This window comes from Anabrus simplex, chromosome 3 (assembly GCF_040414725.1).
Source record: "Anabrus simplex isolate iqAnaSimp1 chromosome 3, ASM4041472v1, whole genome shotgun sequence".
NCBI lineage: Eukaryota > Metazoa > Arthropoda > Insecta > Orthoptera > Tettigoniidae > Anabrus > Anabrus simplex.
In genome coordinates this window covers 371,523,802-371,551,493 of record NC_090267.1, presented here as the reverse complement: position 1 = coordinate 371,551,493, position 27,692 = coordinate 371,523,802, and the positions used below count along the sequence as shown (strand labels likewise).

Below are 27,692 nucleotides of genomic sequence, written 5' to 3'. Positions count from 1 at the left end.
GTTTTGGATCACTGCCATTGTCATCCACTGACTGCTTCTCTCCGTAGCAGTAAAGGAAGTACAGTGAAACCTCGGAATGCGAGTAACTTGGTCTACGAGTGTTTTGCAAGACAAGCAAACATTTTAAATAAATTGTAACTTGATAAGCGAGTGAGGTTCCGCAATACGAGCGTCATGTGTGCCTACGTTTTACCCTCCCTTGTGCCTTTGTTGAATGGATGAACGAGGTCTTTGGTCCTGTAGTGAAGAAATACCTTTCAGAAAATAATCTGCCGCTCAAGGTGTTGCTGGTTATGGTCTTGAGGACGACTTACTGGAGGAATTCAAGTTCGTTAAGGTTAAATCCTTCCTCCCAACACTACTCCACTACTCCAGTCTACGGATCAGCAAGTAATTTTGAACTTCAAGAAGCTATACACCAAAGCATTATTTCAGCGATGCTTCAAAGTGACCGAAGGAAAAAACCCTACCCTCCAAGAGTATGGGAGAAATAATTTCCCCATCGTGAACTGCCTGAAGATCTTCGATAAAGCCTGGGATGGAGTCACCAAGAGAACTCTCACTTCCGCTTGTGGAAAGCTGTGACTGTATTCTTGGATGTGACTTTGAGGGAATTGTTGGTGACAATGAGCCGCCGATTGTCGACGAAATTGTGTCCTCAGGGAAGACTATGGGGCTGGAAGTGAATGACGTGGACATTCAAGAGCTGGTCGAACAACATAGCCAGGAACTGAACACCAACGACCTGATGAACCTGCATCATGAACAACAGGAGGAGGTTATGGAGGAGATCTCTTCCGGGGGAAGAGGAGGAGGAAAAGTCAATGGAATCTCTCACTTCAACTGAGATTCGGGAGAAGTGCAAAATATGGGAAATGGTGCAAACTTTTGTAAAGAGTAACACCACCCAAAAAAGGCTGTAGCAATGGGAGCGATGAATCAGTTCAATGACAATGCAATGCCACATTTTCGTGAAATCCTCAAAAAGAGGCAAAAACAACCGTCATTGGACAGGTTCCTCGATAAAGTTGCACGAAAATGAAACAATTCCAGTGAGCCAACAGCAGTGATTCCGTTAGTGAAATTCGTACTACACAGTAACTCTTCTCATGTCATCTCTCGTCTCCTTCATACCAACAATGATTCTGTTGTAAGGAAAAGTGCACCTTAATTTGTTTTACATTATATATTGTTTTATAAATGGTATGCTAATAAATATTTTTTGTGTTGTGGATGAATCATCCGCGTTTCAATTGATTCTTGTGGGAAAACTTGCTTTGATATACGAGCGCTTTGGATTACAAGCATGTTGCCGGAACAAATTATGCTCGCAATCCAAGGTTCCACTGTATCCATATTATTCTGTACAATGCATAGATGGCCAATTCCAGGCAGCGCGTGTTTACATTTGGCAATTTCTTTTATAACATATATATGAAACTTACCATCTAAACAAATTGAGATTTATGCATAATAACGTCTAGATGATACTTAATAACCCCCACAAATTTCATTGTTATAAACCTGATGTATGTGATTTTATAAATTTTTAAACGTAGCAAGCGGTGTTTACATGGGACGGACTTTTAACTTTGCATACCTTTACGTTTTTTCTAAATTCTGCGAATTGTAGTAACTTTTATTAGTAATGTTAATATATTGTTTACAAGAAGGACAAATGTACATATTGTGAAAAAACCAAATGTGTAAATTGCATAATGTCTGCGTAATATATTTTTTTAAATCGTCGCGTGTTTACTTGACAGCGTCGCGGGATTACACACGCGGATGTGCGCTATGGCGACATGGCATGAGGGGCTAATAAATCTTCAACTCTGCATCAAATACGATCACTGAATGATAAAATGCATATTTAATATCGCAGCAAGTAATAATAAATAAGGGGCGTGATGGCACAGCAGTCAAACTGCTTGCAACCATCAAGACGGACTGGGTTCGAGTCCCGATTAATGTATTTGTGATTTTCGACGTGAAAGTCATGTCCGGTGGTTCGGATTTCATGTAAACTATGAGGTTCCGTCGCTTATGATGATAGCTAAATGGTTAGCGTGCTGGCCTTTGCTCATAGGGGTCCCAGGTTCGATTCCCGGCAGGGTCGGGAATTGTAACCATTATTGGTTAATTTCGCTGGCAGGGGGCCTGGGTGTAGGCTATGTGTCGTCTTCATCATCATTTCATCCTCATCACGGCGCGCAAGTTGCCTACGGGTGTCAAATCAAAAAACCTGCACCTGGCGAGCCGAACATGTCCTCGGACACTCCAGGCACTAAAAGCCATACGCCATTTCATTTAACACTAATAACAGTGAATGTAAAATGAACTAAAATATTTAAAAATATCTGGACATTCAAAGCTTACTGGTACGTAGCCTACAGTTTGAATGAAAACTTGATCAGGAAAAAAAAAAAAAAAAATTTATGTTCATTCTGCTTCTGGTATAGACTCATCAAAATACCATTTCCCATGAGTAAAACAAGGCATTGGTAATTTTCTTTCGATTTCACTTTAATTTAAAAAGCACTCGTCCTTCGTCGATGGTTCACAAAAGTTTTGCTTCATCGTTGCACTTGCGAAAATTGGTTACAAAATAAACATCACCATACTTTCAGTTATGGCACAAACATAATACCTGGAATGTATTTTTCCGCTGTATTTTCCAAGGACGAAGTCTCCCACTTCAAAAGTCGTATCACGGGGTGGATTTTTGTCATTGGCTTCGATCTTGTAGTCTGGATGTAGAGAGTGTGTGGTAGTTGTTTCTGAATAATCATATTTCTTGCCTGAACTATGTATTTTTTAATGGCTCCACATAGTGAATATCATGTGTTCCTGGTACTGCACAGACATCGGCAAAGCGGCTTTTCAGAAGGGGTTTACTCCTTTCAACACCTTCAGAAGGAACAAATATAACTTTTGTGTTTGCTGAATTTCTTTTAGCTACTTCCGCGACATTGTGCATGTTTATAAGGTCTCTTTTTGCACGTAGAGCAACAGTCAAATTACGTTTTAGTGTTCCGCCAACACCGTTACCAGCACCTTTCCCGTAACCAGACGCATAAAAATTCCAAGCTACATTCATTCCAAAAGTTTCCTTAAAAACGTTATGTTTGCGAACACGAAACTTTGCTTGAACTGGCTTGCCGCCTTGTCCAAGAAGATAAACACTCTTGTGATTTCTGGTCTTTTTTTCCTTGATGTCTGTTAAGGGTCAGACACAATCGCATATGAAGCATGATTTCTTCCCGCAAAGCACGCAACGGCAGTAAATATCGTAATTTGTCGGTGATGCCAATAACAACTCTGAATTTCATCTTGTGGAAGAATAGTGAAATTCTCCACGAAATCCACTTGCAAAACCATTGAATTTTCAGTTTTCGTTTTTTCTGCACTTCGTACATTTTGCTTTGCATTCTTTTAATACGTGTGTGTTTCATAAACAAGGGACACGATTTTACTAGTTTATCAAAATACTCTTGAACAGTGCCAAATTCTTGAATTCGAGATTTTGATCATCACTTTGCCACTGGTATCACTCAATTTCGTTTCCAGCATTCCTGTACACATGGCTCCATGTGACGGGGAACTCCTCGGCCGCCCACTCGCAAGAACGACGTAAACACGCGACGTATTTTACTAATCAGCTTCGTATGAATCCATTTGAATTTTAAGCGAATGATATAGCAGTTTGAAAGAGTGTACAATATTGGCTTTGCATACCAAATTTTATTCAAATTGGGCCACGCACTTTTCGTCTACAGAAACTTTTATACCTTTTTCGTCGCGTGTTTACACAGCCTGCAGCAATAAATTCGTCGCCATATTATACCGTATATAAACTGTTAATAACCTAAATAAGTACTTTACTACGAAGAGAAAGTGCATTAGAATTAACATTTACCATAATTATTTTGATACCTTTTCATCATAATAAACAGTAATTCCTAACATATTGAGAAATATCAAATGAATTTAGACTGCACATAAAGGTTCAATTAACCACACAATTAAAAATTGAAAGACATCAATAAATGAATACATATCATAAAATTAATAAAATTTAATGTTTTATCTATCACAAAAACCAATTGTCGAGTTTTATTTTAAACTTCACTTTTTTCCTGCTTGGGTTGACAATTCTCTGGAATCAGCCAGATGCATTCACCAGTAAAGGAACAATGGAATTCAGACTACATTTTTAGAAAATAGAACTCCAGAAATAAAATAGGCGAAGAATGACCTGATCCTGTAACGATAAAGAGAGGGGTCCCGCAAGACAGTATTGTTGATCCTTTACGTTTCTTTCTTTCTTTCTTTTTTTGCCTAGTGGTTTAAAGTTGCACTAACATATCAAAGGTTTTCAGCAGTGCAAGGATGGGAAAGGGATAGGACTGGGAAGGTACCGGCCGTGGCCTTAATTGAGGTACAGCTCACGCATTTGCCTAGTGTGAAAATGGGAAACCACAAAAAACCATCTTCAGGGCTGCTGACGGTGGGATTTGAGCCCACCATCTCCCAAATCCAAGCTCACAGCTATGTGACCCAAACTGCACAGCCAACTCACTCAGTTTGTGTATACAAATGGAGTAAAGAACTGGAATCGCAGATAAGGCTTTCCGTAGATGATGTTATACTGTATGGAGTAGTAAATGTTACAGGATTGTGGGCGACTGCAAAAAGACCTCAACAATGTTGTGAGCTGGACAGTAGACAATGGTACGACGGTGAACGGGATGAAAAGGCAGGTTGTAAGTTTCACCAAGAGGAAAAGTCCTCTCAGTTTTAATTACCGTACTGTGTAGATGGGATGACAGTACATCACGGAAATCACTGTATATACTTAGGTGTTAATATAAATAAAGATGATCTTTGGGATAATCACTTTAACAACGTTGTAAATAAAGGTTACAGATCTCTTCAGATGGTTATGAAGGTATTTAGGGGTTGTAGTAAGGATGTAAAGAGGGACAATAAGTCTCTGGTAAAACCTCAATTACAGTATGTTTTCAGTGAATGAGACTCACATCAGGATTACTTGATATGAGATCTGGAAAAGACCCAAAGGAAAGCAGCATGATTTATTCTGGGTGATTTCCAACAAAAGAGTAATGTTTGGAAATGTTGCAAACTTTGGGCTGGGAAGACATGGTAGGAAGGAGACAAACTACTCAACTAAGCGGTATATTCCGAGATGTCAGTGGAGAGATGGTGTGGAATGACGTTAGTAGATGACTAAGCTTGAGTGGAGCCCTTGAAGGTAGGAAAGATCATAATATGAAGATAAAGTTGGAATTCAAGAGGACAAATTGGAGCGAATATTCATTTATAGGACGAGGAGTAAGGGACTGGAATAATTTATGAAGGGAGATGTCCACTAAATTTCAAAGTTCTTTGAAATCATTTAAGAAAAGACTAGGTAAACAATTGGACTGATTGAATAAGTAGATGCTTTCCATAAGCCAGAATTTATGGCGAACCACATGGCTGATATATCAACCGCTCATCCATTTTCAAAGAGTAAACTGATAATCTGACTGCAAGTCTTGGCTGACTCCCTAACCTATTGGCACTTCCTGCACTTATCTGGCTTTCTTCTCATCCTACACATCAAGACTGAAAATCTGTGAAGATGGACCCTCAATGGGTATTGATGCCTGTCTTCCTGATGAAGCTGGGAAGCAGAAATGAGTTCGCCGGGGGGCTGAGAAGAGATGGATGAAGAACTTGGATTGATGAGGAGAGAGCCTATTTATTGATGACAGTTTGCGAAGAGGTGGAGATGGGCCTTGTCATATGTTTTCATATTTGTCCTTGTCTCCTCTTTCTTTGTCTCCCTCTTCCCACACACTAACATTGTGTTTGTCCTATTGTATGTTCCTTTTCTTGCCCCCTCCCCCACATACAACCTGTTAGTACAATAATGGTTAACGTATCTCCAGCAAAACAGTCTGTTTTGAGTTATGTATACCACTTTTTAAAGAAAAAAAAGCAAATGGTATTGGAAGGCTAGGTTGCTGGGCTAGTAGAAACAGTACCACTACGAAACCCTTATATCTTCTTGTCAGCACAGTACATTTCTGAATAGTCCTTAAAACTAATTTTTCCATTTTTGTAAAACACAGGTCTCAAAATCCCAGTTCTATTGGTAGTCAAGAGATAAAGCAAGCTTTAAAACTATCAACCAGCTCTCTTGTGTCCGTATATGAGAGTTTGTAACGATTGTAAACCTTACCTCACAAACTTTCATTGCTACATCTGGCCACAATCATATCGATCCCCAGTTCAACCAGCATTCACCAAGCCCAAGCACTCAATGAACGCTTCTCCAGCTGCCTACCTGTTGGCTACATCACTGCTGATGTCACCTGCTTCAATGAGAAGATGCAGCTACGTTGTAGTAAATTCCATGCACCTTAGGTTATACTGGTAAGCCCAAACTACCACCGGCAAAATGAATTCACGTTCAACTTCGGTGTGGATCGAGAGCCTCCTCCAGTGTTTCTTGCCTCCACTTTTTTCCGAACATTTGGGAACCATGCTCAGACTAGTACATGCCGAGCAAAAAGAGACACTAGTTTATAATATCTCCACGGAATTTTGTTTTCCATCAGTGTGAACCTTACTTCACTTTGAATCTTTATTAGCAGATATATGGTTCCGGTACTTAATTCATTAGTGCAATTTACGAACTTCATCATATAGATCCGTATTGATACAGTTAAAATTACAGTAAATACTTAATTCGTTTGCAAGTGCTGGACACTCTCGGTTGACGGAATCTCTGTGAAGAAACGTCTTGACTGTCATATAATTACTTATACATTGGTACCAGTTTTGACCCCATTATGGGTCATCTTGAGCCATTTATAGACTGAAATTGACAATATATAGTGCAAATGTCCAACTACATACAATCAAATTAACACTTAAAAATATCTGTACATTATTATAAATTATTCAGCATACTGGGCAAAAAATCTTTCAGTCCATGATACCATGATCAATAAACTTAAAGTCCACTAATCAAACTTGTCGTGTGTGACAATGCCAATTATATTAATATAAAATGATCAGTCTTGATAATTTGTAATAAGTAACACATGCACATGTACACTAATGTATTAAAAGTGAAGCTGAGCTGTTACACTGGTGTACAAAGTTAAAATAACCATCTTGTGTTCTTACCGTCTTACTAATAAACGGTGTATAACTTTTATACAAGGTTTATACACCGTTTATGTGAAATTCGTTACTAATAAACCATGTATAAGCCTCCTGTGTATACATCTGTTATAGTTATTCATTGAATTGCTTATACAGACCAGGACCCTTGTATAAGCGCTGTATAGCAGTGAGTAGCTGGAACGAGTGTATACGTGCTGTATAGTAATACAATGCGTATACCACGTTTATTAGTAAGAAAAATATAAAACGCTTATACGGAGGTTATTCACTGTATAACTATACAAGTTAGCAGTTTATTTTCGTGGTATTTATTGTCTACAGTAATATCATCGTGGTGAAATATTCGACTTATCCATTTAATATAGAACACGCATTGAAAGAACGGACAATAACGTGGATGATCTTCTTGGTATTTTAAACATAGAAGACATACACCATTCAGAGGTTATGGAGGTTAGACATCTTCGTAAAGTAAAACACTTTAAAGAGACGGAATTAAAGAAAAGAAATTATGGTTGGGCGTATTTTTGTGTAATAATGTGTTACTGCTTAATAGACTTTTGAAATTGTGAGTTTATTATACATTATCTGCCTCTATAAAGATCTTTATCAAATTTGAGTACCCTAAAAAGGGACATGTTCCTCGACATAAAAAATGGTATAACTTGAAAACCGTACGTAATATGATTTCCATACTTTGTAGTTGAATACGCAGAAATATGATGTATAAATGCCTAATATAAGGCCACGGCCGCTTCCTTCCCACTCCTAGCCCTTTCCCATCCCATCGTCGCCATAAGACCTATCCGTGTCGGTGCGACGTAAAACAACTAGCAAAAAAAAAAAAAAAAAAAAAAAAAGCCTAATAGAAACTTTTTTGATCAAACCTTTCTTTTAGCTACAAAACAGTTTTTCCTTTCTTCTGAAAAGTAAGGATTTTGGAATGTGTACCCTTTTCAACTCGCCGATTCATTTACAACTGCTTACGTTTTCCGTACTATCGCAGATAGGAGCTTTTGATCTTTTCTTAAGCTTTTCCATTTCTGTTTTGGCATTCATTACACAAGCAAGCTGAAGAAATGTTGATATTAATATAAGCCCATTTCCAGCTGTCTCACGGAATGACAATGAATAATGATAAAAGAAATTATGGTTGGGCGTATTTTTGTGTAATAATGTGTTACTGCTTAATAGACTTTTGAAATTGCGAGTTTACTGTATTATACATTATCTGCCTCTACAAAGATCTTTCTCAAATTTGAGTACCTATAAAAAGAGACATATTCCTCAACATAAAAAATGGTAATACCATACGTAATATGATTTCCATACTTTGTACTTGAATACATAGGAATATGATGTATAAATGCCTAACAGAAACTTTTTTTGATCAAACCTTTCTTTTAGCTACAAACAGGTTTTCCTTTCTCCTGAAAAGTAAGGATTTTGGAATGTGTACCCTTTTCAACTCGCCGATTCAATTACAATTGCTTATGTTTTCCGTACTATCCCAGTTAGGAGCTATTGATCTTTTCTTAAGCTTTTTCATTTATTTTTTGGCGTTCATTACACAAGCAAGCTGAAGAAATGTTGATATCAGTATAAGCCAATTTCCAGCTATCTCACTTTGTGTTGCCACTGCCTTTTCGATATGCCGTGCTACTACGCGACTTTCCGGAAAGTTTTGCTCGGAGATAACCAGCATAAGCGATCATAAAGGCGATGAAGTGCAAAAAACGCCAGTGAACTGCAGAAAGAGATTCCTACATCTTGGAACGAGTGTATACGTGCTGTATAGTAATACAATGCGTATACCACGTTTATTAGTAAGAAAAATATAAAACGCTTATACGGGGGTTATTCACTGTATAACTATACAAGTGTTAAACAACTGTATAAGGACTTTTTATTAGTAAGACGGTTAATTGATAAAAGTCTATTGTGCTGAGTAACATATATCAGTGAGAGTTGTGTCAAATGTGACCCCACCTGTGTTTGAACAAGTGTCAACAAGATGATTTAACTTTAGGTGGTACAATTAAATTGTTCGAGGAAAGGACCTTGCAAAACCGAAAGAACTTAAGTCGAAGTTATAACTGATCTTTGTCAACAAGGTTCGTGCTGAGCAAATAGGTCTGAAAAAAGAAGAAAAATATAAATATATGAGTAATTATATGACAACATATTAAATTGTATTGAACAGATGGACCTTCATTTTAATTTCTTATTAATTTGAATGTTTATCAATATGGTAGCTGCCTCTGTGGATCAGTGGTAGAGTGTCAGCCTCCGGATCCCAAGATAGCAGGTTCAAACCCGGCAGAGGTAGTCGGATTTTTGAAGGGCGGAAAAAAAAGTCCATTTGACACTCCATGTCGTACGATGTCGGCATGTAAAAGATCTCTGGTGACACGTTTGGTGTTTACCCGACAAAATTCATTAAATCTCAGCCATAGATGCCCAAGAGAGTTTCGGTTTACTTGGTCTGCCATCTAGTGGGCCTAGAGTTAAATGGGGCATCAAAATTGATGAGCAGACAGCCAGATGGCGTCAAATTGAAATGTCTGCACACGGTAGCTGAGGCCATACGATTATTATTATTATTATTATTATTATTATTATTATTATTATTATTATTATCATCATCATCAATATGGTTCATGATGAAGTTTTCTTCATTTTTCAGCATTATACTTGTTTTAATGGACGATTCCTTGTTTTGTCCTTCCACTGTTTCCTTCTCCCTTCCTTCTCAATTTCCCCAAAATTATATTTTTCTGTGAATATCTAGTCCTCAACTGGACTTTGCCATATTTGTATGCCTTCTTAAGGTGTTCGTTAAATTGATTACTGTACTGAACTCCAGCTTGTACTTTATGGCTTTGGTTGTCTAGGAACAATGCTTCTATTGTCAAAATCTTTATTAGGTATAGGTTGGTTTGTTATTCACTGTACTTTTGTTTGCAATTTTAGACAAAGATTTGTTGTCAAAGAAAAAGGGAAGGGAATATCTGATCTTTTACAGTCTAACGAAAAGTGATGTCATCGAAGTTGTTATAATGTGCTGTTTAAAAAGAAATTACTCTTCTCTTTTGTTCAACTTTTGTAGATTCTCCTAACCTTTCTTATTTATGTACCATAGGCCTACATGGAATCATCTAGAAGCCTGACACCTCCACATTACTTGTGGAGTATTAATTATTATCTTCAAACTTCTGAGAGTTACAAATAAGAACACAGTCTTTAACCCTTTCCTGCCCATATTTTCATTCCGCTTATCCCCAGGTTTTGACCTATTATTTAGGAAAAACTGAAACAGAGCGCATTGTTTCAGAAAAAAGTTAAATATAATAAAAACTATCGATCACAATGAATTCAAATTTTTAATAATATTAGAAAATATACCATCACATCCATTTCTCTGTTCACAGAGTCATAAGGTTGTTGGTTCTAGCACCCCCCTACAGGTGATACTCGACACAGAGGTAGGCTGCATTTGTCACATTCACATTTTGTCGGAATCCCTGCAAACAAATAATCACGTGATTTTGGAAGTGGAATGATGCCCATGCATATAGGATTTTAATTCATCTGGGCAAGTGTCTTCCCATTCTGTACCTATTTTACCGGAATGTGCCTGTTTGAACGCTTCATTGATATATATACACAATAGGCTATGTCACTGAATATTTTTTCTTCTCCTAACTTACGTAAAAAAAAAAAATCTGTTTCTTGTAATACTCTTTCCGAATTATGGACAGGTTCAACATTATCCATATAATCATTCGGAGTAACAAAACAAAATGTTTGTTATTACCTGAATTGCCACGGTATCGCCATCAAGTCCGAATTCTCGATATTCGTTTTCACTTATATCACTATTATCACTAAAATTTACTTCGTTGATATGTTATTCACTCACTAAAAATTCACCTCCACCCCTACCGAACGATTCTGTGACACTCTCTTTGCCTATGTTCAGCTCAGTTTCAATATCCGCAGTATTCAATCCCGCCAGGTTTACGAACAAAACAGCTGAACTGCGCTTGCGTGTTTCAAGACCGTTGTCTAGGCAACGTCAAGACATCTAATCGGTCCTCTTTTATTTCATAAGTCTTGTAGATTGTACTGCTTGTTCATAAATGCCTTATAAACACATTGGCGAAAAAAATTAAAAACTATCGCACAGATTGCAGACGTGTGCAGATAATGCAGCCGGGCGCTTTTGGGTGCTAAGGACCGGAAGGCTAAGTGAACAGTCAGGCGCTAAGGGCCGGAAAGGGTTAATTGTTCTTTCACTAGTGTTATACTATCTTATTATGAGTGTTGCTGCACTCAGTACCAATGTGGCAGCATAGTATTCATTACTATTATCTTATTCATTCCAAACAGTAACAAATGATAGGAGAGCTTTCTAACTGTCCTACTGTCATCTAACATACCATGTTGTAAGACACCTTGTATCGATACCAGGGTCCTCATCACTAATACATCTCAAATTGTTCTCGTTGCTACCAAACAAGTTGATGTTATAATTTCTATATTATTTCAATATCTGTTGGATCATCAGCCCAGGGGTAGGTTGGATCCTTAAAAAGCACTACCAGATGTTGTGCAGCTATTGGGAAACAAAACCGAAGGTGGTGTCAAAATGAGGCATTTTAGACAAGATGAGGAGTAAGGTAGGAACATTAAAAGTATGGTTATTTTCTGATGATATGCTGTTAGGTGAAAGTGAAGAGAAAGTTCAAGAACATGCAAACCTATGGAATGAAGTGACTGAAGAATGGGGAACAAAAATTAACATGGAAAAGAGCAAAACTGTTGTTCTTACACAAGGACCAAGGAATGGAAGAGGAGGTGTAACAGTTCAGGGGAACCACTAGAGGTAGTAAGAACATTTCAATACCTTGGGAGTGTGATATCAGAAGATGGAAGAATGACACAGGAGATAAGGAGAAGAGTGCAATTAGCTGGGGCCTATTCCACAAAAGTATGGTCTTGTACATTACAAGTTACTAGTGTGGGTTCTTGTAATGTATGGAGTTGTACATTTCTGTTCCACAAAAGATTGATAGTCTCTTGTATATTACCAGTGAATTGTTACAAGTTTTACAAGTGACGACATATCAATAAACATACTACGTCATAGCATGAATCAGCTGTTTATCTTCGTATTCCATTCGTTGAATTAGGTTATGCTTGCCTCATTTATCGTAATATCGTATTTTACTGTAACTTATGCAGCAAAGATTGAAAGAACTAATATTCCTGTGAATTTTTTAATGCTACGATGTTATTTTTCAGTTTATTTCTTTGATGATAGGAAATTACTCCGTTATTATCACCCATTCTGTTCTTCCGCGATCCTCGCGTATGTTCTACGAGAGTCTAACATACCTACCTTGGTCTGTCATTAGGAATCAGATGCCGCTAATACCGATATTCGGCCGCCAAACTTAATTGTTACGAAATTGCAAACTCTGCATGAATTGTTAAAATGATGTCAAGAGAAACAAAGTTATTCATTTTGAAGGAAATAGAAGGTAGGAAAGATATTTGTTTCGGTGGATTCAGCGAGAGTCTGAAAAAACAAGACAAAATAAATGGTTGGATGGAAATATTTGACTTGGGAAAAGCTCATGGAGCTTTTGAGGGGAAAAGTTGGACGTATGTAAGAGATATTCTGCTCATTAATGATTCCAGGAATGTCCTTCTTGGAATATGTTTTTTTCAGTATTTTCAGGCCAACAAACAATTTGAGGAAATTTTATATCATTTATTGCAGCTACCACAGACCGAAGATTTTGCCATCCCAAGCCAATGTAATGTTGTTAGTAAATGTTGTTTAGCAGAGAGAGATTTATTTCTGTTCGTAGGATATTTTAAGCTATAGCCAATATCTATAAAAAGTTCTTCCACTTGTACTGTGCTTAACCTAAAACGTTCATTTTATTCAAATACAGTGTTAAACTGGAAGTTTATTCTTTCCCTGTACAGACGATAGTTTTCATTTTCATCACCATCACTATCACTACTGCTAGACCACATATTTATCAAAATGTATCCAAAATAAGCGTATTTAAATAGCACTAGTACATTTATATATTATTGTCCTTTCACTGGTAGAGAATTTTTCTCAATTCGCTAGTAAGTTACAAGTACTAGTACTTTTGTGGAACACGCCTATAAAAATTCACTAGTAATTTGTAAGTATGGAGTAGTATAGAATTCTTTTGTGGAACAGAAACTCTGGTATTTGTACAAGTTACTTGAGAATTTACTTGTAATGTACAAGACCATACTTTTGTGGAACAGGCCCCTGGAGGATTTTACTAGTGTGAGATGACTAGTATGGAGTAAGGAAGTGCCAATATGATGCACGGAAAACACATACAAGAACTACTTTTTACCAATCTTGACACATGGAACTGAAACTTGTGGAATGACCAAAGCAGAGGAAAGTAAAATCCAGGCAAGTGAGATGAAATTCCTAAAACGTATGCTGGCCAAGACAAGACAGGACCAAATACAAAATACGAGGAACTTTAGGTGTATGCAGAGTGGGAGAGGAGTTAGAACGATAGAGGAGACTGAGGTGCTACGGACATATGAAAAGAATGGGAGGAACAAGGATCCCAGAGATGATGCTTTAATCGGAGGTTGGAAGTAAAAACCTACAGTAAGACCAAGGAAATTATGGAAAGAACAAATCAAACAAGACCTAAGGAAGAGAGTTGAAAACTGTCACGACCGCGTGTTGCAACGCGCCCACTTTCCTGTCTCAGTGCCGAGCGAACGGACTCTAGCGAGTCTTGAATCCATGACCTCTGAGACCAAGGATATTGAGTAATGATCATGTAACTGTGGCAAGAATTTATAGTGCTTCAAATGTTTGAGTGATAATTTTATTAAGTGAAAAATTATGATTGTTAAAGCATAAGATTTTATACAAGTTTTACTTGAGGCAAGCTGGTGCAACTCAAAATAGTGCGTGTGTAATGTTGTGTAATAGCCGACAACGCAGCGTGTGTAAACGGAAAACGTAGTAGAAAGTTCTGAAAGTGCTTCTAGAGGCAATTAGAAGGAAGTATCATGGAAGATTTCTGACACAGTAAGAAGCAAGTCGTTCGAGTAAACTCCATGACACTCCCCCATCAGGTAGTGGGAGGGACACATGAACCAATCAGACTTAAAACTACAGACTTCTGGAGAAGTAGAGGGGAAAAGCTTCGAGAGGCTTTGTTCGGAAGTTATAGGGAATAATACTTTGACAGATTGGGGAGAATCTGTCCGACTACTGTGCGAACAACATGTGTGTGGCTGAGCGTCATAAAGGGAGAAACTGTCCGGCTTCCAAGCAAGCAACATGTGTGTGGCAGTGAGCCGTAGAACCAGTTATGTGACTAGGCAAAACAGTCCAGAAATTGTAAAGGGTTACGCGAGGCAGTGAGGATATCACTGGGTACAGCATAGATAGCAGGTTACTGTAGAAAGACTCTTAACCACAATGACTAAGTTACTTGTCATAGCTGTGAGCCTAAAAACTAGGAACGAACATCGAACTGTTTACTTGGAAGGCCGTGTAATATAGTGTGCCTAACCTATCAGTAAACTTAACCTTGTAGTCAGAACTGTTGGGAGATAAGCTATTCTGATCGATGACAGAGTTAGTGGGTGTCGTGTTCGAGCCCTGGAGACACACATCCGCTTCTACTAAATTTTGCGTCACGCTGGACAACTACGGCATTACGGGTGCGGAGAAGAAAGTCAAGAAAGAAGACATTTGCTGATGGAAGAAGAAGTCCTTAATCACAAGCTAAGTAATTAGCAAGTTTCGTACGGTTTGATCTTCTTGTACTGCAGAGTGTAAATGAACAGGATAATCAAAGGACTCTGAGAGAGACTTTCTAACCAAGAGCTATATTTGTACTTGTACAAAGACTTTCAAGATTCATAACTGTATATTTTGTATTTGTACAGTGTGTGTCTATTTGAGATAATACAGGTGAAGGGAATTGTGTGTGTTGTAAAGTTGATTCTTTTTATTTTTAACTTTAGCTCTCAAAAAATCGAACGCAAGTCCCCAGCCTGCCAAATCCTTAGGATCACGACAAAACTTTCAAGATGTTTTTGATGATGAATGGTAGATAGACAGGAAGAGATTGAGATCAATGATTCACAACCCAACCCAAAATCATATTGGACAAAGGGAATGATGTTGATGTAAATATAGGGTGAGGAGCCATAATCCCCCTAATAGTAATGCCCTGAAGTATAATATTAATTTACTGAATGAGTTGGTTGCATGGAACGGGTAAAGAAGCTGTCTGGTTGCATTCAGGAGATTGTGAGTTTGACCCCTTCCACAAGCATCCCTGAACATGTTTTTTCACAGTTTCCCCTTTTCACACTAGGTAGACTGTACTGATCTGTACGAAATCCCTACAGTGATTGGCATGGTTTTCCATTTTCAACTGAAAATAATATTTTTGTATTTTTTCTATTGCTACATGGGCCATCTTATTATTTTTATCTTTTAACATTAATGTTGGTACATCATATCTTCGTAGTTGTCTACTAAATATTTTGTACAAATCTCTTGAGTTTGTTTTCTCACAATTTATTTCTATCATTAGAAGTATATCTCTTTTGTATTGGTGTTAAACCCTCCTCATTATTTTTGGATTTTTTTTTTTTATGAGTTCCAAGTGTGATTCTTCCATTTCTTGACTCTTGATACCTTAATCAGGCTGTTTCCACTGTTTTATCACATTCATCGCTCCATCATTGGTGTTTTTTCCTTGGATTTATTGGTGCTAGTGTTCAGTTATTTGTTTCAATTAGGAAATTATTTCCTCCAAATTTTCTGTTATTTTTATATTCCAAGTTCGTTCTTTGTATTCCTCGTTATTTCAGTTTATAAAGGTTGCAGTTTCTCCTATTTTTTTGTGTGGGATCTTTTCTTTGTCAATAGGGTGAATTAAATTTCATTTTTTCAAGTAATGATCAGATCCGGTATCTGTCCCTCTCAGAACCTTTACATTGTAGATTTCCTTGTAGAAATTCTTATCCATACCAATATAATCCAGTTGCCATTCTCCCTTTTTCCAGTCTGGATGTTTCCAAGTTTTAAATTTGGTCTTCTCTTGTTGACTTTGAGATCATGTCATGGTTTCTGCATAATTCACCAGTCTTATGCCATTCGTATTTGTTATTCTTTGTGCTGGCCAATTTCCTATTGCATCTCTATATTTCTTTTCCCTTCATAAATGGGCATTCGTCTCCAATTAAAATTTTTGGTCTAGAAGCTCCCAAAATCATTCCACCCCTTCTCTGTGTTCTTTATTGTTTTTATCATTAGTTGGAGCATGAGCATTTATTACTGTGTATATTCTATTTGCAGCTTTTATAGTTAGTGTTGAGAGCCTGGGAGATTGTACTTTGAATTCTATTATGGACTCAATTATTCTGAGACTGACCACAAATCCCATTCCGAATTGTGGACATTGCTTCATTACTCTTTTTCCTGGTATTCCCTTGTAAATTCTATATCCTTGTGTTTCCACTGGTTCCTGATCGGTGTTTCTCATTTCTTGAACTCCAGTTATTAGAATCCCCTTGTGATCCATAAAATAATAATAATAATAATAATAATAATAATAATAATAATAATAATAATAATAATAATAATAATAATGTTATTGGCTTTGCGTCCCACTAACTACTTTTACAGTTTTCTGAGACGCTGAGGTGCCGGAATTTAGTCCCGCAGGAGTTCTTTTGCTGCCAGTAAATTTACTGGCAAGAAGCTGACGTATTTGAGCAACTTCAAATACCACCAGTCTGAGCCAGAACTGAACCTGCCAAGTTGGGGTCAGAAGGCCGGCCAGCGCCTCAACCGTCCGAGTCATTCAGCCCGGCGAGAAAAAATCTCTTCTGTGTCATCAGCTCATAGAAAATAGGCATAGTGAACAAGCGATTGTGAGAAATATAGTGTCCTAATTTAGGTTTCTGTACAATCCACTGCGGCAACATTATGGCCATAAGAAGCCTTATTTCGACATTATTTGTTCGGGCCTGGTCTTGATATCGATTCCTTCGTTTCATCTTACTAAACTAGCTGCCTCTGTGGATCAGCGGTAGAGTGTCGGCCTCCGGATCCCAAGATAGCGGGTTCAAACCCGGCAGAGGTAGTCGGATTTTTGAAGGGCGGAAAAAATCCATTCGACACTCCATGTCGTACGATGTCGGCATGTAAAAGATCTCTGGTGACACATTTGGTGTTTACCCGACAAAATTAATTAAATCTCAGCCATAGACGCCCAAGAGAGTTTCGGTTTACTCGGTCTGCCATCTAGTGGTGGCCTAGAGTAAAACGGAACGTCGAAATTGACGAGCAGACAGCCAGATGGCGTCAAATTGAAATGTCTGCACACGGTAGCTGAGGCCATACGATTATTATTATTATTATTATTATTATTATTATTATTATTATTATTATTATTATTATTATTATTATCTTACTAACTGAGTTTATATGCGATTTCCTGCTGGGTATCGTTTATCTGTTCAGCTATGTTCTGGCACATCTCACCATAAAAGTTATTGAAATATTTCGCTCGATTTTGTTTTCCTAAAAACTCTCCCTTTACATCACGATGGAATTCTGGATCAAAGCAAACTTTCTTTATCCATTTTCAGTATAAGCTGACGAAGAACTTGCATTGGTTGGATTGTAATTAGCATTATCGTCATCACTGTAACTGTCATAATCGCTACTTGAACTGGAATCGAACACGTGTCGTGTCTTTTGCGACTGCTGAATATTCATATCAGTTGGGCCCGAACCCTGTACATTAGAGCCTGAAGTACTTATTCCAGGTAAGTTCCTGTCACTTACGAATTCCCCTTCGGCAGAACTTACTTCACTAAGATCACTATTCTCCCCACTACATTGCAACGGCGGAGGCCGGTAAAATTCATTTTAGACATTTTAGCAGAAATAATGTAAGAAAAAGGATCGAATAGAACCCTGTTACATGCAGTTTGGACGGAAATCATTAAATGTGCCTGTATTACTGATGCGTACGATAATAAATGTTGTGTAACTTGCAGTAAAAACACACTCCAGTCGTGATGGAAGAATTCGAGATTGGGGATAATAAATCAGGTCGCAGTTCTCAAATGTCATCAGAGAGGTCTTTTCAGTTTCATAATATCTAGAAATCCCTTCTACAGCAATATTATTACATACAAGCGACGATTAGGCGATGAGCTAAAGCTTCAGTGTGAAGCTATTAGGCCTTAGGTCGTTCTTGCCTGGACGTAAGCTGCGTTTATTTGATGCAACCCGTGGATGACACATTGGTACTGGGAGAACATAGTTGAAAAAATTCACATCAGACGGCAGACTCATCCAGAATACGTTGCTAAAAAAGAAATAAACTTTTGCAGGCAAGCAACTGAGAAAAAAAGAATAATCTGAATCGGCGGATATATCCACGTTCCCCGCCGAGCAAGTGACTTGTAGCCACAGATCTCGCCACATCGTCCACTGAACGGGTTAAGGGAGAATATACAGTCAGCTTACAAGGGAAAGGACATTTGTAAAAATATTACTGTAGTACTTTGGCCATGTTGTGCGTTTTGCCGGAAGCTGAGACATTTGACCGTTTCTTTTACTTGCATTTAGTAATCAGCTGGTAAATTTCGGGTATCCTTTATCACAACGAATAGTGGCTGGATAAACCGCAATGCGAAGCCCTATAAACAAAAGAGAAGAAGAAAAATAAGCTGGCAAATTTGAAAATTGTTGAATATGGCAGGCAAAAATAGTGGATTTCGGCGGTGGAGCCAAGCTGTTTAACAACAAAATAAACAAGTGACGCTGCCAGAGAAAGCTAAATCTTGGACTATACGCTCATTATTGGTGTGGATAAAGGACAATTTACTAAAGGAGCGTCTTGAACTCTTCCAAGGAGGTAACGTGTAAGAGATTTCATTTGTGTAATTTATTACCAAAGCATAAATATAGCTTCTTAAAGTTGTCAACACTTTTAACTATGAAACAGAACAGTACAGATAGTGTATAACAAAAGTAAACTTGGTGTTTTATGTACTGTACATGTTAACCCCGTCTCTAGGGGTCATAAATATGGAGGGCCCTTGCCCTGAGTTATGGGTGAAGACCTCAACGGCATCTACGGCGGAGAAGATGGACTTCGGTACAGTGGAGATGGCGGAAGGGCAAACCCGTAGCATCCGTACTCCAAAGCAGTGGCTACAAAAGGTGTCTGAATCCATGTTAGGGGTGGCCTAATTTGAACCTGGCAGAAGGTAATAAAATGCCTTTGCGAGTGGCGAACCCATCGTACAAACAGCCTATAAAATGAGTGCGAGTGAATCGAGGCCTCAGAAAATGCTAGGGCGTCACCCTGAAGTGACGCGTAGTTCCCCCTGCTCTGGGGAACTGTGAGAGGCGGGTTACCAGATATCACAAGAATCAGTATCATCAATGTTGTGACTTTGACAAAGTAGAAGAACTGATAGAGTATATGGAGAAGAAATCCATAGCAATGATGGGAATAAGTGAAACAAAATGGAAGGGGAAAGGTCGAAAAAACTGAAGAAAGGGTATAGATTATACTGGAATGGAGGAAAGATGGCAACAAATGGTGTTGGTGTTATACTGAGAGAAGACCTAGCGCAATATGTGGACAAAATTGACCAGATCAGTGACAGGATAATTAAAGTTATACTTGGACTTGAGAGTGGAATCAAGGATTTTATACAGGTTTGTGCACCCCAATCAAGGAATGCAGATGAATGTTTAGAAGAGTTTCTAGAAGAACTGGAAAGCTGTATACAAGACAAAGGTAAGGTAAGGGTTATACTGCCCGAAAGCATGTCCGAACCTCCGCAGAGGTGTTCCTGAGCCGGAGTTTACGTGCGGTAGGGTGGCCAGTTCCTTTCCGCTCCTCCATTCCCTTACCCCCCCCCCCCACCAACAGCGTGTGGCAACCCATCCAACTCCTGACCACGCCCAATGTTGCTTAAGTTCGGAGATTTCACGGGATCCGGTGTTTCAACACGGCTACGGCCGTTGGCTATAGAAGACAAAGAAGTTATAAAAATGGGAGACATGAACACACATGTTGGAAGAGACAGACAGGAAAAAGAAGAGATAATTGGCCCCTATAGTTATGGAAACCAAGATGAAGAAAGAGATTTGGTAATAGATTTTTGTAGAAGGAATGGATTAACTGTTGGCAATACGTGGTTTAGAAAAAAGAACACACACAAAATAACTAGATATGGTTGGGGCGATAGAAAGACAAAGACAATGATTGATCTTATTCTGGTGGAGGAGAAACGTAGACAACTGGAAGATGTGTCAGCAGTGCTAAGAGCAGATTTCGAAGGAGATCATAAAGTGGTGGTAGCCAAATTAAGACTTGGTAAAATAACGAAGTTAATAGAAAAAAAGGGAAAGAAAAATAAAGGGATGGAAGTTAAAAGAGAAAGAAATAAGGGAAAAGTTTCAAGAATATCTGAAGAAAGAAATTCCCAAAAGATGACTTGAACAGTGTGGAAGAGGAATGGACATTTCAGAAATGGATTTGTAAAGTGTGCAGTAAACATATGTGGAAGGCTATCAGGGAGAAAAAAGGAAAAGGAGACTCCTTGGTGGAACAGCAGGATAAAGGAAGCAGTTAAAGAGAAACAAATGGCTTGGAGGAAGTGGATAGGCAGCAATAGTGCAGAGAATTGGTAGAAATATAAAGAAGCCAAAAAGGTATGTAAGAAAATATTACAAGAGAAATGGAAGAGCTCGGAAAGTTTCACAGAAATTTTACAGGAAGATATAAAGGGAAGTAGAAAGGTTCTGTATGGTTTGGTGAAGAATAGTTTACGAAACAGGGAAGATACAAAATTTGTAAAAACTGAAACAGGGCCGATATTGACGCAAAGAGATGACATACTCAAAAGATGGAAAGAATACTTCTCAGAATGGCTAAATATTAAATACAGTGAACGGGCAGATGAGAAGAAGCAAGAAGAAACAATGGGGAAAGAAGAACAAGAAAAGGAGATATTGATGTTAGAAATAGAGGAAGCCATACAAAAGATGAAGAGCAGTAAAGCGGCAGGAGTGGATGAGGTTAACTACGGAAATGATAAAAGCAGCAGGACCAATAGGGCTACAATGGCTGTATAAATTATTTAGAATAATCTGGAGGAAGAAAGAGATCCCAGAAGAGTGGGGAAAGGGTTTAATTATCCCGATATTTGAAAATGTGATAAAAAGGAATGCAATAACTACAGAGAGATCACCCTTATTGCCCATGTAGCTAAGACATTTGAGAGAGTATTGGAAGGAAGACTGAGGAGGAAGCTAGAAGGAGAAATGGAAGAAGAATGGTATGGTTTTAGGTAAGACAGATCAACGTTTGACCTGATCTTGACATTAAGACATATGATGGAGAAAAAGTGGGAGTTTTGAAAAGACATATTGATGACATTTATTGACACTGAGAAGGCTTATGACAGTGTGCCCAGACAGTTGGTATGGGACAAATTAAGGAAAAACAGAATGGAAGTGCAAATGATAAAAGCTATGTACAAAAATTGTGTTAGTAGTGAGAAGACCAGTATAGGAAAAACAAAATGGTTTAAAGTTAAAACTGGTCTCTGACAGGGAAGTGTATTATCCCCCATACTATTCATCATAGTCATGGATGAAATTCATAAGAACATTAAACAGAGATTGGGAAGACAGGCAACAAAAGCCATGTTGTTTGCAGATGATATAGTAATATGGGGTGATGATGAAACAGAAGTGCAAAATCAAGTAGATGTATGGAATCAAGAGAAAAATTTGGGTTGAAAGTAAGCACAGAAAAAAGTAAAACAATAGTGATGACAAGGAGAAGGAAGGAAGGAAGGAAGGAAGGAAGGAAGGAAGGAAGGAAGGATGAGGAAAGATAAAACTGATTGGTAAAATTCTGGAAGTGGTTAAAAGTTTCAAGTACTTGGGAAGTGTGATCACAGAAAATGGAAAGATTATCGAGGAAATTGGGAAACTAATACAACAAGCAAACAACTTCTACCAGAGTATAAGGGGTATTTTGTGAAACTAGGATGTCCTGAAGGAATGTAAGAACATATTATTTTCAATCTATTATGAACCCATACTAACCTATGCAGCTGGCCAATGGGCTACTACAAAACGAGAGGAGAGTAGAATACAGGCAACGGAGATGAAATTCCTAAGAGGTATCAAGAGCAAGACCAGAAAGGATAGAATTAGAAATGAAGAGAGAAGGAAAAGGACAGGATCTTGAAACTGCAAGACAGGATACAAACAACAAAGCTAAAGTGATATATGCATATGATGAGAATGGGAGAAGAGAGAGTGCCAAAAAAAAAGCTTTTTCAGAGAACAGGAAAGAGACCACGGGGAAGACCCCGAAAAAGGTGGACAGGTTCAGTGTAAGAGTGCATAGAGAAGAGGGTAGGAAAACCAGAAGATGTACTTTAAAAAGGAGAAGAGTGGTGAAGAGACAGGCAGCAACGGAAGTCCTTGATTCACAACCCGACCCAGGAAGCTGGAAACAGGAAATGAAGATGATGATGACTAAGAAACTTTAACTAATTTTATCCTTGTATCCATTCAAGATAACCGAGTACAAACTTTAAGATGTCTGATTGCTTATCTTTATCTGATTGTTAAAAATTATGTTTATATATCACAATACAGTAGAATTCCATTAGTCCGGCATCCAATCGTCCGGAACGCCCGATGGTCCGGCACCATTCCAGGATTTTTAAATGTTATTATCTCTTAATAATGATCTCTAGTGAACAATTTGATGCATTATTTGTCGAAACCAATCGAAGTGTATTTTTTATTATTTCAAAGTGAATAGTGCAAATGTATCTGATACAATCCATTTGTTATGCATCGACTTACTTAAATATCTCTACAGTATCTCTGGAAATATTCAGCCTAGAAGGCTGTGTGCTATACTGAGTACTGGAAAGCCAACCATATGATAAAAAAAAAATTTCAAAAATTGAATGTATGGGCCACGTTCAAAAGCAGATGGGAACATGCCTTCAAAAATTGAAGCGGGCAGAAAGAAAAGAGAAGTTGTAGATGGAAAGACTAAATGTTAAAGGAAGACTTACAGATAAAAACATCGATGAACTCCAGCATTATTATGGAATGGCAATAAGAAACAACACGTTTGAAAAGAGGAGTGTTATTAAACTAATGATTCTGCTGACCAACATTTTACTGCAAAACGCCGTGTTACAGCTGTTTTCGCTGTACGCCTTAACCTATATCGTAGTAAGAGGTACCGCCCGATAGTCCGGCATTTTCGGTAAACCGGCACCGGGCCGGTCCCGAACGTGCAGTACTATCGGACTTCTACTGTACCTTATATTTGTATTTATATTTTAGTTATTCAAATTCAAAACTTTGACTTCCTTCTTTCTCAAAACAACTTAAATCTACTAACACTGTTATTGCATCCAGGTCCTTCTTACCTGCAGCACGAGACTCGGCAAGAATTGCCATGTCCTTTTCAAGCAATGCACTGTCAACAATAGATAATGCCTCTTGAACTTTATCTACAGCAGATTTCTCCCTTTTTACCAGCTCTTCAATTCGCTGATGACATTTTTCTAAAGCAGACTCCAATTCATTTATAGACTCCTTCAATTCCTTAATCTCTTCAGTTAATGAAGCCTCATGCTTTTCATACTCTTGTAATTTCTGAATTGCAATACCATGATCTGCAGATACAAGAAGAAAATGAAAAACAATATGAGAATTATTCTTAACTTAGAAATTTCCCAATTCCATGACTGCATTCTAGTATTTGCAGTACAGAAAGTGAATGAAAAATGCTACAAACAAAATATAGAGAGTAAAGGATACTGCAATGAAGAAGCTGAAAACAGCAAGAATCACAAGTAACATACTACATAAATAAACCAACTTCCAAATGTAAGAAATAATAATAATAATGTTGTTGTTGTTGTTGTTGTTGTTGTTGTTGTTGTTGTTGTTGTTGTTGTTGTTGTTGTTGTTGTTGTTGTTGTTGTTGTTGTTGTTGTTGTTGTTGTTGTTGTTGTTGTTGTTGTTGTTGTTGTTGTTGTTGTTGTTGTTGTTGTTGTTGTTGTTGTTGTTGTTGTTGTTGTTGTTGTTGTTGTTGTTGTTGTTGTTGTTGTTGAACCGGAGGTACACCTTCTCCATGCATTTGAACTGAGTGCCTTTCAGAAGGCCATCTGGGATGTAAACCCTGAACTGTTTATTGGAAAAAGTTTGGAACTTTAATCTTCAGATGTCTCTACTGTAGACTTGTGTGTCCCCTCAGGATGGACAGTTATTGTTTAAAGGAATTTTGTATTTTCTATGTTCGTAGATTGTTTTTTGTGTTCTAAGGTTACTAGCACTTCTATCACTTGCTTCTTCCTGAAATTATTAGCCAATCAGAAATTTTTGTATATGTATTCTGTAGCTAATCAAAATTGAGGGTGTGTAACAGGCCATTGGCCTAGAGAGTTCTGGAACTTCCCCTCTGCTATAAAAGCTGGGAGATTTTGGGCCATGTTGTCTTCTCCATCACTCCAATCTAGAGTGCCTATGGTTGGTGGAGGCAGGGGGATAGCCTTGCCCATTGTCAAAAGGCCCACCAGATCAAGGTAATGGCAGACATCTTGTAAATATGTGATAGCTCCAGATAGCTGACTTGACTTTCTTAATGTAAATTTTCAAAGTTTAACATCACCTTTTAAATGTAAATTTTCAGTCAAGTCTAAGGACTCGATTCAAATCCCTGCAGGAAATATGTAACTTAGGGAATAAAGAGTGTTCACCCTCTTTTAATTCCCATTCAATCTGGTATTGGGGTGACTATGATTTTCTAAAACTTAAAATTATAATTCTATTTTTGGAACTTAATTTTTTTGCCATTTGGTTGGTCACCCTCTGTAGTACAGGCTTAGCCTCTGTAACTTCGGGCCATAAGCCCATATACGATTTTAGCCTTTTCAAAGTGTATGTCAAAAGGAGTGCAGTGGGTACTTATCGCCCCTGTTTAATTTCTAACTATTCATAGTCAATTGTGAATCAGACTGTCAAGCAGGAAAGATAGTAAAAACTGTTTTCAAAGTGATCTAATGTAATGGATTAAAAACTTGTGCTTTTGAGAGGCTGGAATGTTGTAAATTTTGGAGCTTAGTCTCCTAGAGTGTAATTGAGTGGAACAAAAGTGCTCTTTGAAATAGTGTAACTTGGGAGCTACATACTTATTCGTAAATCACTGTGTACCTGACATCTGAATTAAACCTTTCTGGTATCAGAGCAGACGAGCTCATCATAATTCAATTTAACTGTTATTTGTTATAGTTAATTCAGATTATTTATCAAGCTTAAGTCAGAAAAAAGAAAGGAAAGAAATATAATTTTTAATTTCAGTTTTAACTCATGCTTTCATCTTTTCTCTGTCCACCCATTCAAGTCCGCACGTTCTCACACCTCTGCAACCGACCAAAAACGGTAACAAGTGGTAGCAGAGCGTGGCTGAATTGGTCTGAACAAAGCCCCTATTGACAATTCTTCATAGAATTTGGAATCAAACTCTAAACATTTTTCTGTTTCTGGATTTTTCCAAATATTATCAAAATTGTTTTTTGTCATTATGTCTGGTCCTAGAAAAGTCTGTTGTATCTGCGCAAGGAAGAACTAATTTACGAACTCTTTATTAGAAAGGTCCAGTCTGGTGGCACGGTTGCAACAGACACAGCTAGGTTTAAGGATTCTTTAACCTTTTCCGGTCCAACGCCGAGGTGACCTCGACATCATGGCTTATTGTTACCGGTCCAGCGTCGAGCTCACCTCAACATTATGTTTCGTTCTACATGAGAAGTTATTTATTGAAGTTCTTTGACCTGATTGTGGTCGATCGATAACCCTGGAGTTTCTAGAGCTAATTTTTGTGCACAAAAGAAATCGTTCTGTTATCTGCATGGATATAATACAAGATATATGTAGCCGTGTGTCGTCATGGTTACCCCCGGCCTGTCAGCTGTGTTTATAGTGAGTGGTGATGCACACGTGTTGTACTAGGCATGTTTATCTGTGAAAGCGAATTGTCTCGATTGAATTTGCAATATAAAATCGGCAAATATAAATGAAGAAGAAATACGTATGCATGTTTATTTAGACAGCAGCGACGATGATTAGTTATTTGAATTAGACAAAGAGTTTAGAGAACTGTCAAGTGAAGATGAAGGTGTAGTGAGCTCCAGCATTGCAAATGAAACTTCAGCGACTGAACATGTGCGTAAAAAAAGCGCAGAATGATCCCGGATCATCATATGCTGTTTCCAAAGATTCAGATGAGGAAGTTCCAGTGACTACTACAAAAGCAAGAAGACATGCAAATGTAATGGGCCGGGGTGGAGGAGGGGATGCGGCACACGGCAATGATGACGCTTCTCAGGTCAGGGTTTATAATTTCAGTAAAAGTGATGCTGAACATACTTCCACGCATACAAATGGGAATGTAAACGGCAATAGTGTTTACCAGAATGTAACATTTAAGGATAGTGAGCCACCTAAACTAAGTTACTCATCAGGTCAGAAAACTAGAGGACCGCAGGTTCTGCCTAGCTGCAGCACTCCACTTCTGTTTATTATGTTGTTCCTTCCTCCTGCACTGACGACGAAAATTATTCTGGAAACTAATTCCTATGCAATAAAATGTACGGTAATCATAATAATAGTATAATTATAATTACTAATAAAAATTCTGAGTATAATCTGACTACGTAAAAATGTGCAAAATTAATTTGGACCAGACTGTTGGAACATGTGACAGAAAATGGGACTGTAAAGGGTTAAAGTTCCCCATCAATATTCCGGTGTATGGGGAGCAGGAAATTGGTGATGCTCTATCCACCATCACTGCCAACGTTATTGAACTTGCCTCTGTTTTCAGCTTTTCTGAAGGAGGTGAACCCTCCGGAAATCAACTCAAGCGTGTTCAAGCTAGGTTATTCCATTTCTATAACAGAGCTATGGACCTATTGTCTCTGAAAATGAGGATCATTCTAGTATGACTAACAGTCTGAATGAACATATTTCTCATTTGTCAAATAAGGTTAATCAATTGTTGTCCGGAGCTGCTAGTGACTATTAAATGTGTACATTAAATGTACACACTGAAGAGGACCCCAATGTCTTCTTAGAGTAGGGAATAAGCTGACCCAAAACAAGCTTCTGCCCCATCCGAACAAGTCATTAGTCATCCACCACAACTTCTACCCTTCTTCATCAGTAATGCAACTTTCGAACACCCTCAACCTCCAGCGCCCTCTCCGGTAATATCACCAGGTTTCGGTAGTTTGCCTCACCCCTTTTCCATGTTGCTTAAGGGCATTTCAAAATTCTCAGTCAATTCTACTGATGA

General features: G+C 38.1%; 1 protein-coding gene across 4 annotated transcripts in view; it reads right to left on the bottom strand.

The window, feature by feature from the left end:
* Positions 1–27,692, bottom strand: part of LOC136866390 (sodium channel and clathrin linker 1) — a 180,547-nt gene that overhangs the window by 56,974 nt on the left and 95,881 nt on the right. For all 4 annotated transcript variants that reach the window (XM_067143305.2, XM_067143307.2, XM_067143302.2 and 1 more), the window contains exon 7: positions 23,761–24,009. In XM_067143305.2, the coding sequence (XP_066999406.2) occupies positions 23,761–24,009 (249 nt within the window). The remainder of the gene's footprint in view (positions 1–23,760; positions 24,010–27,692) is intronic.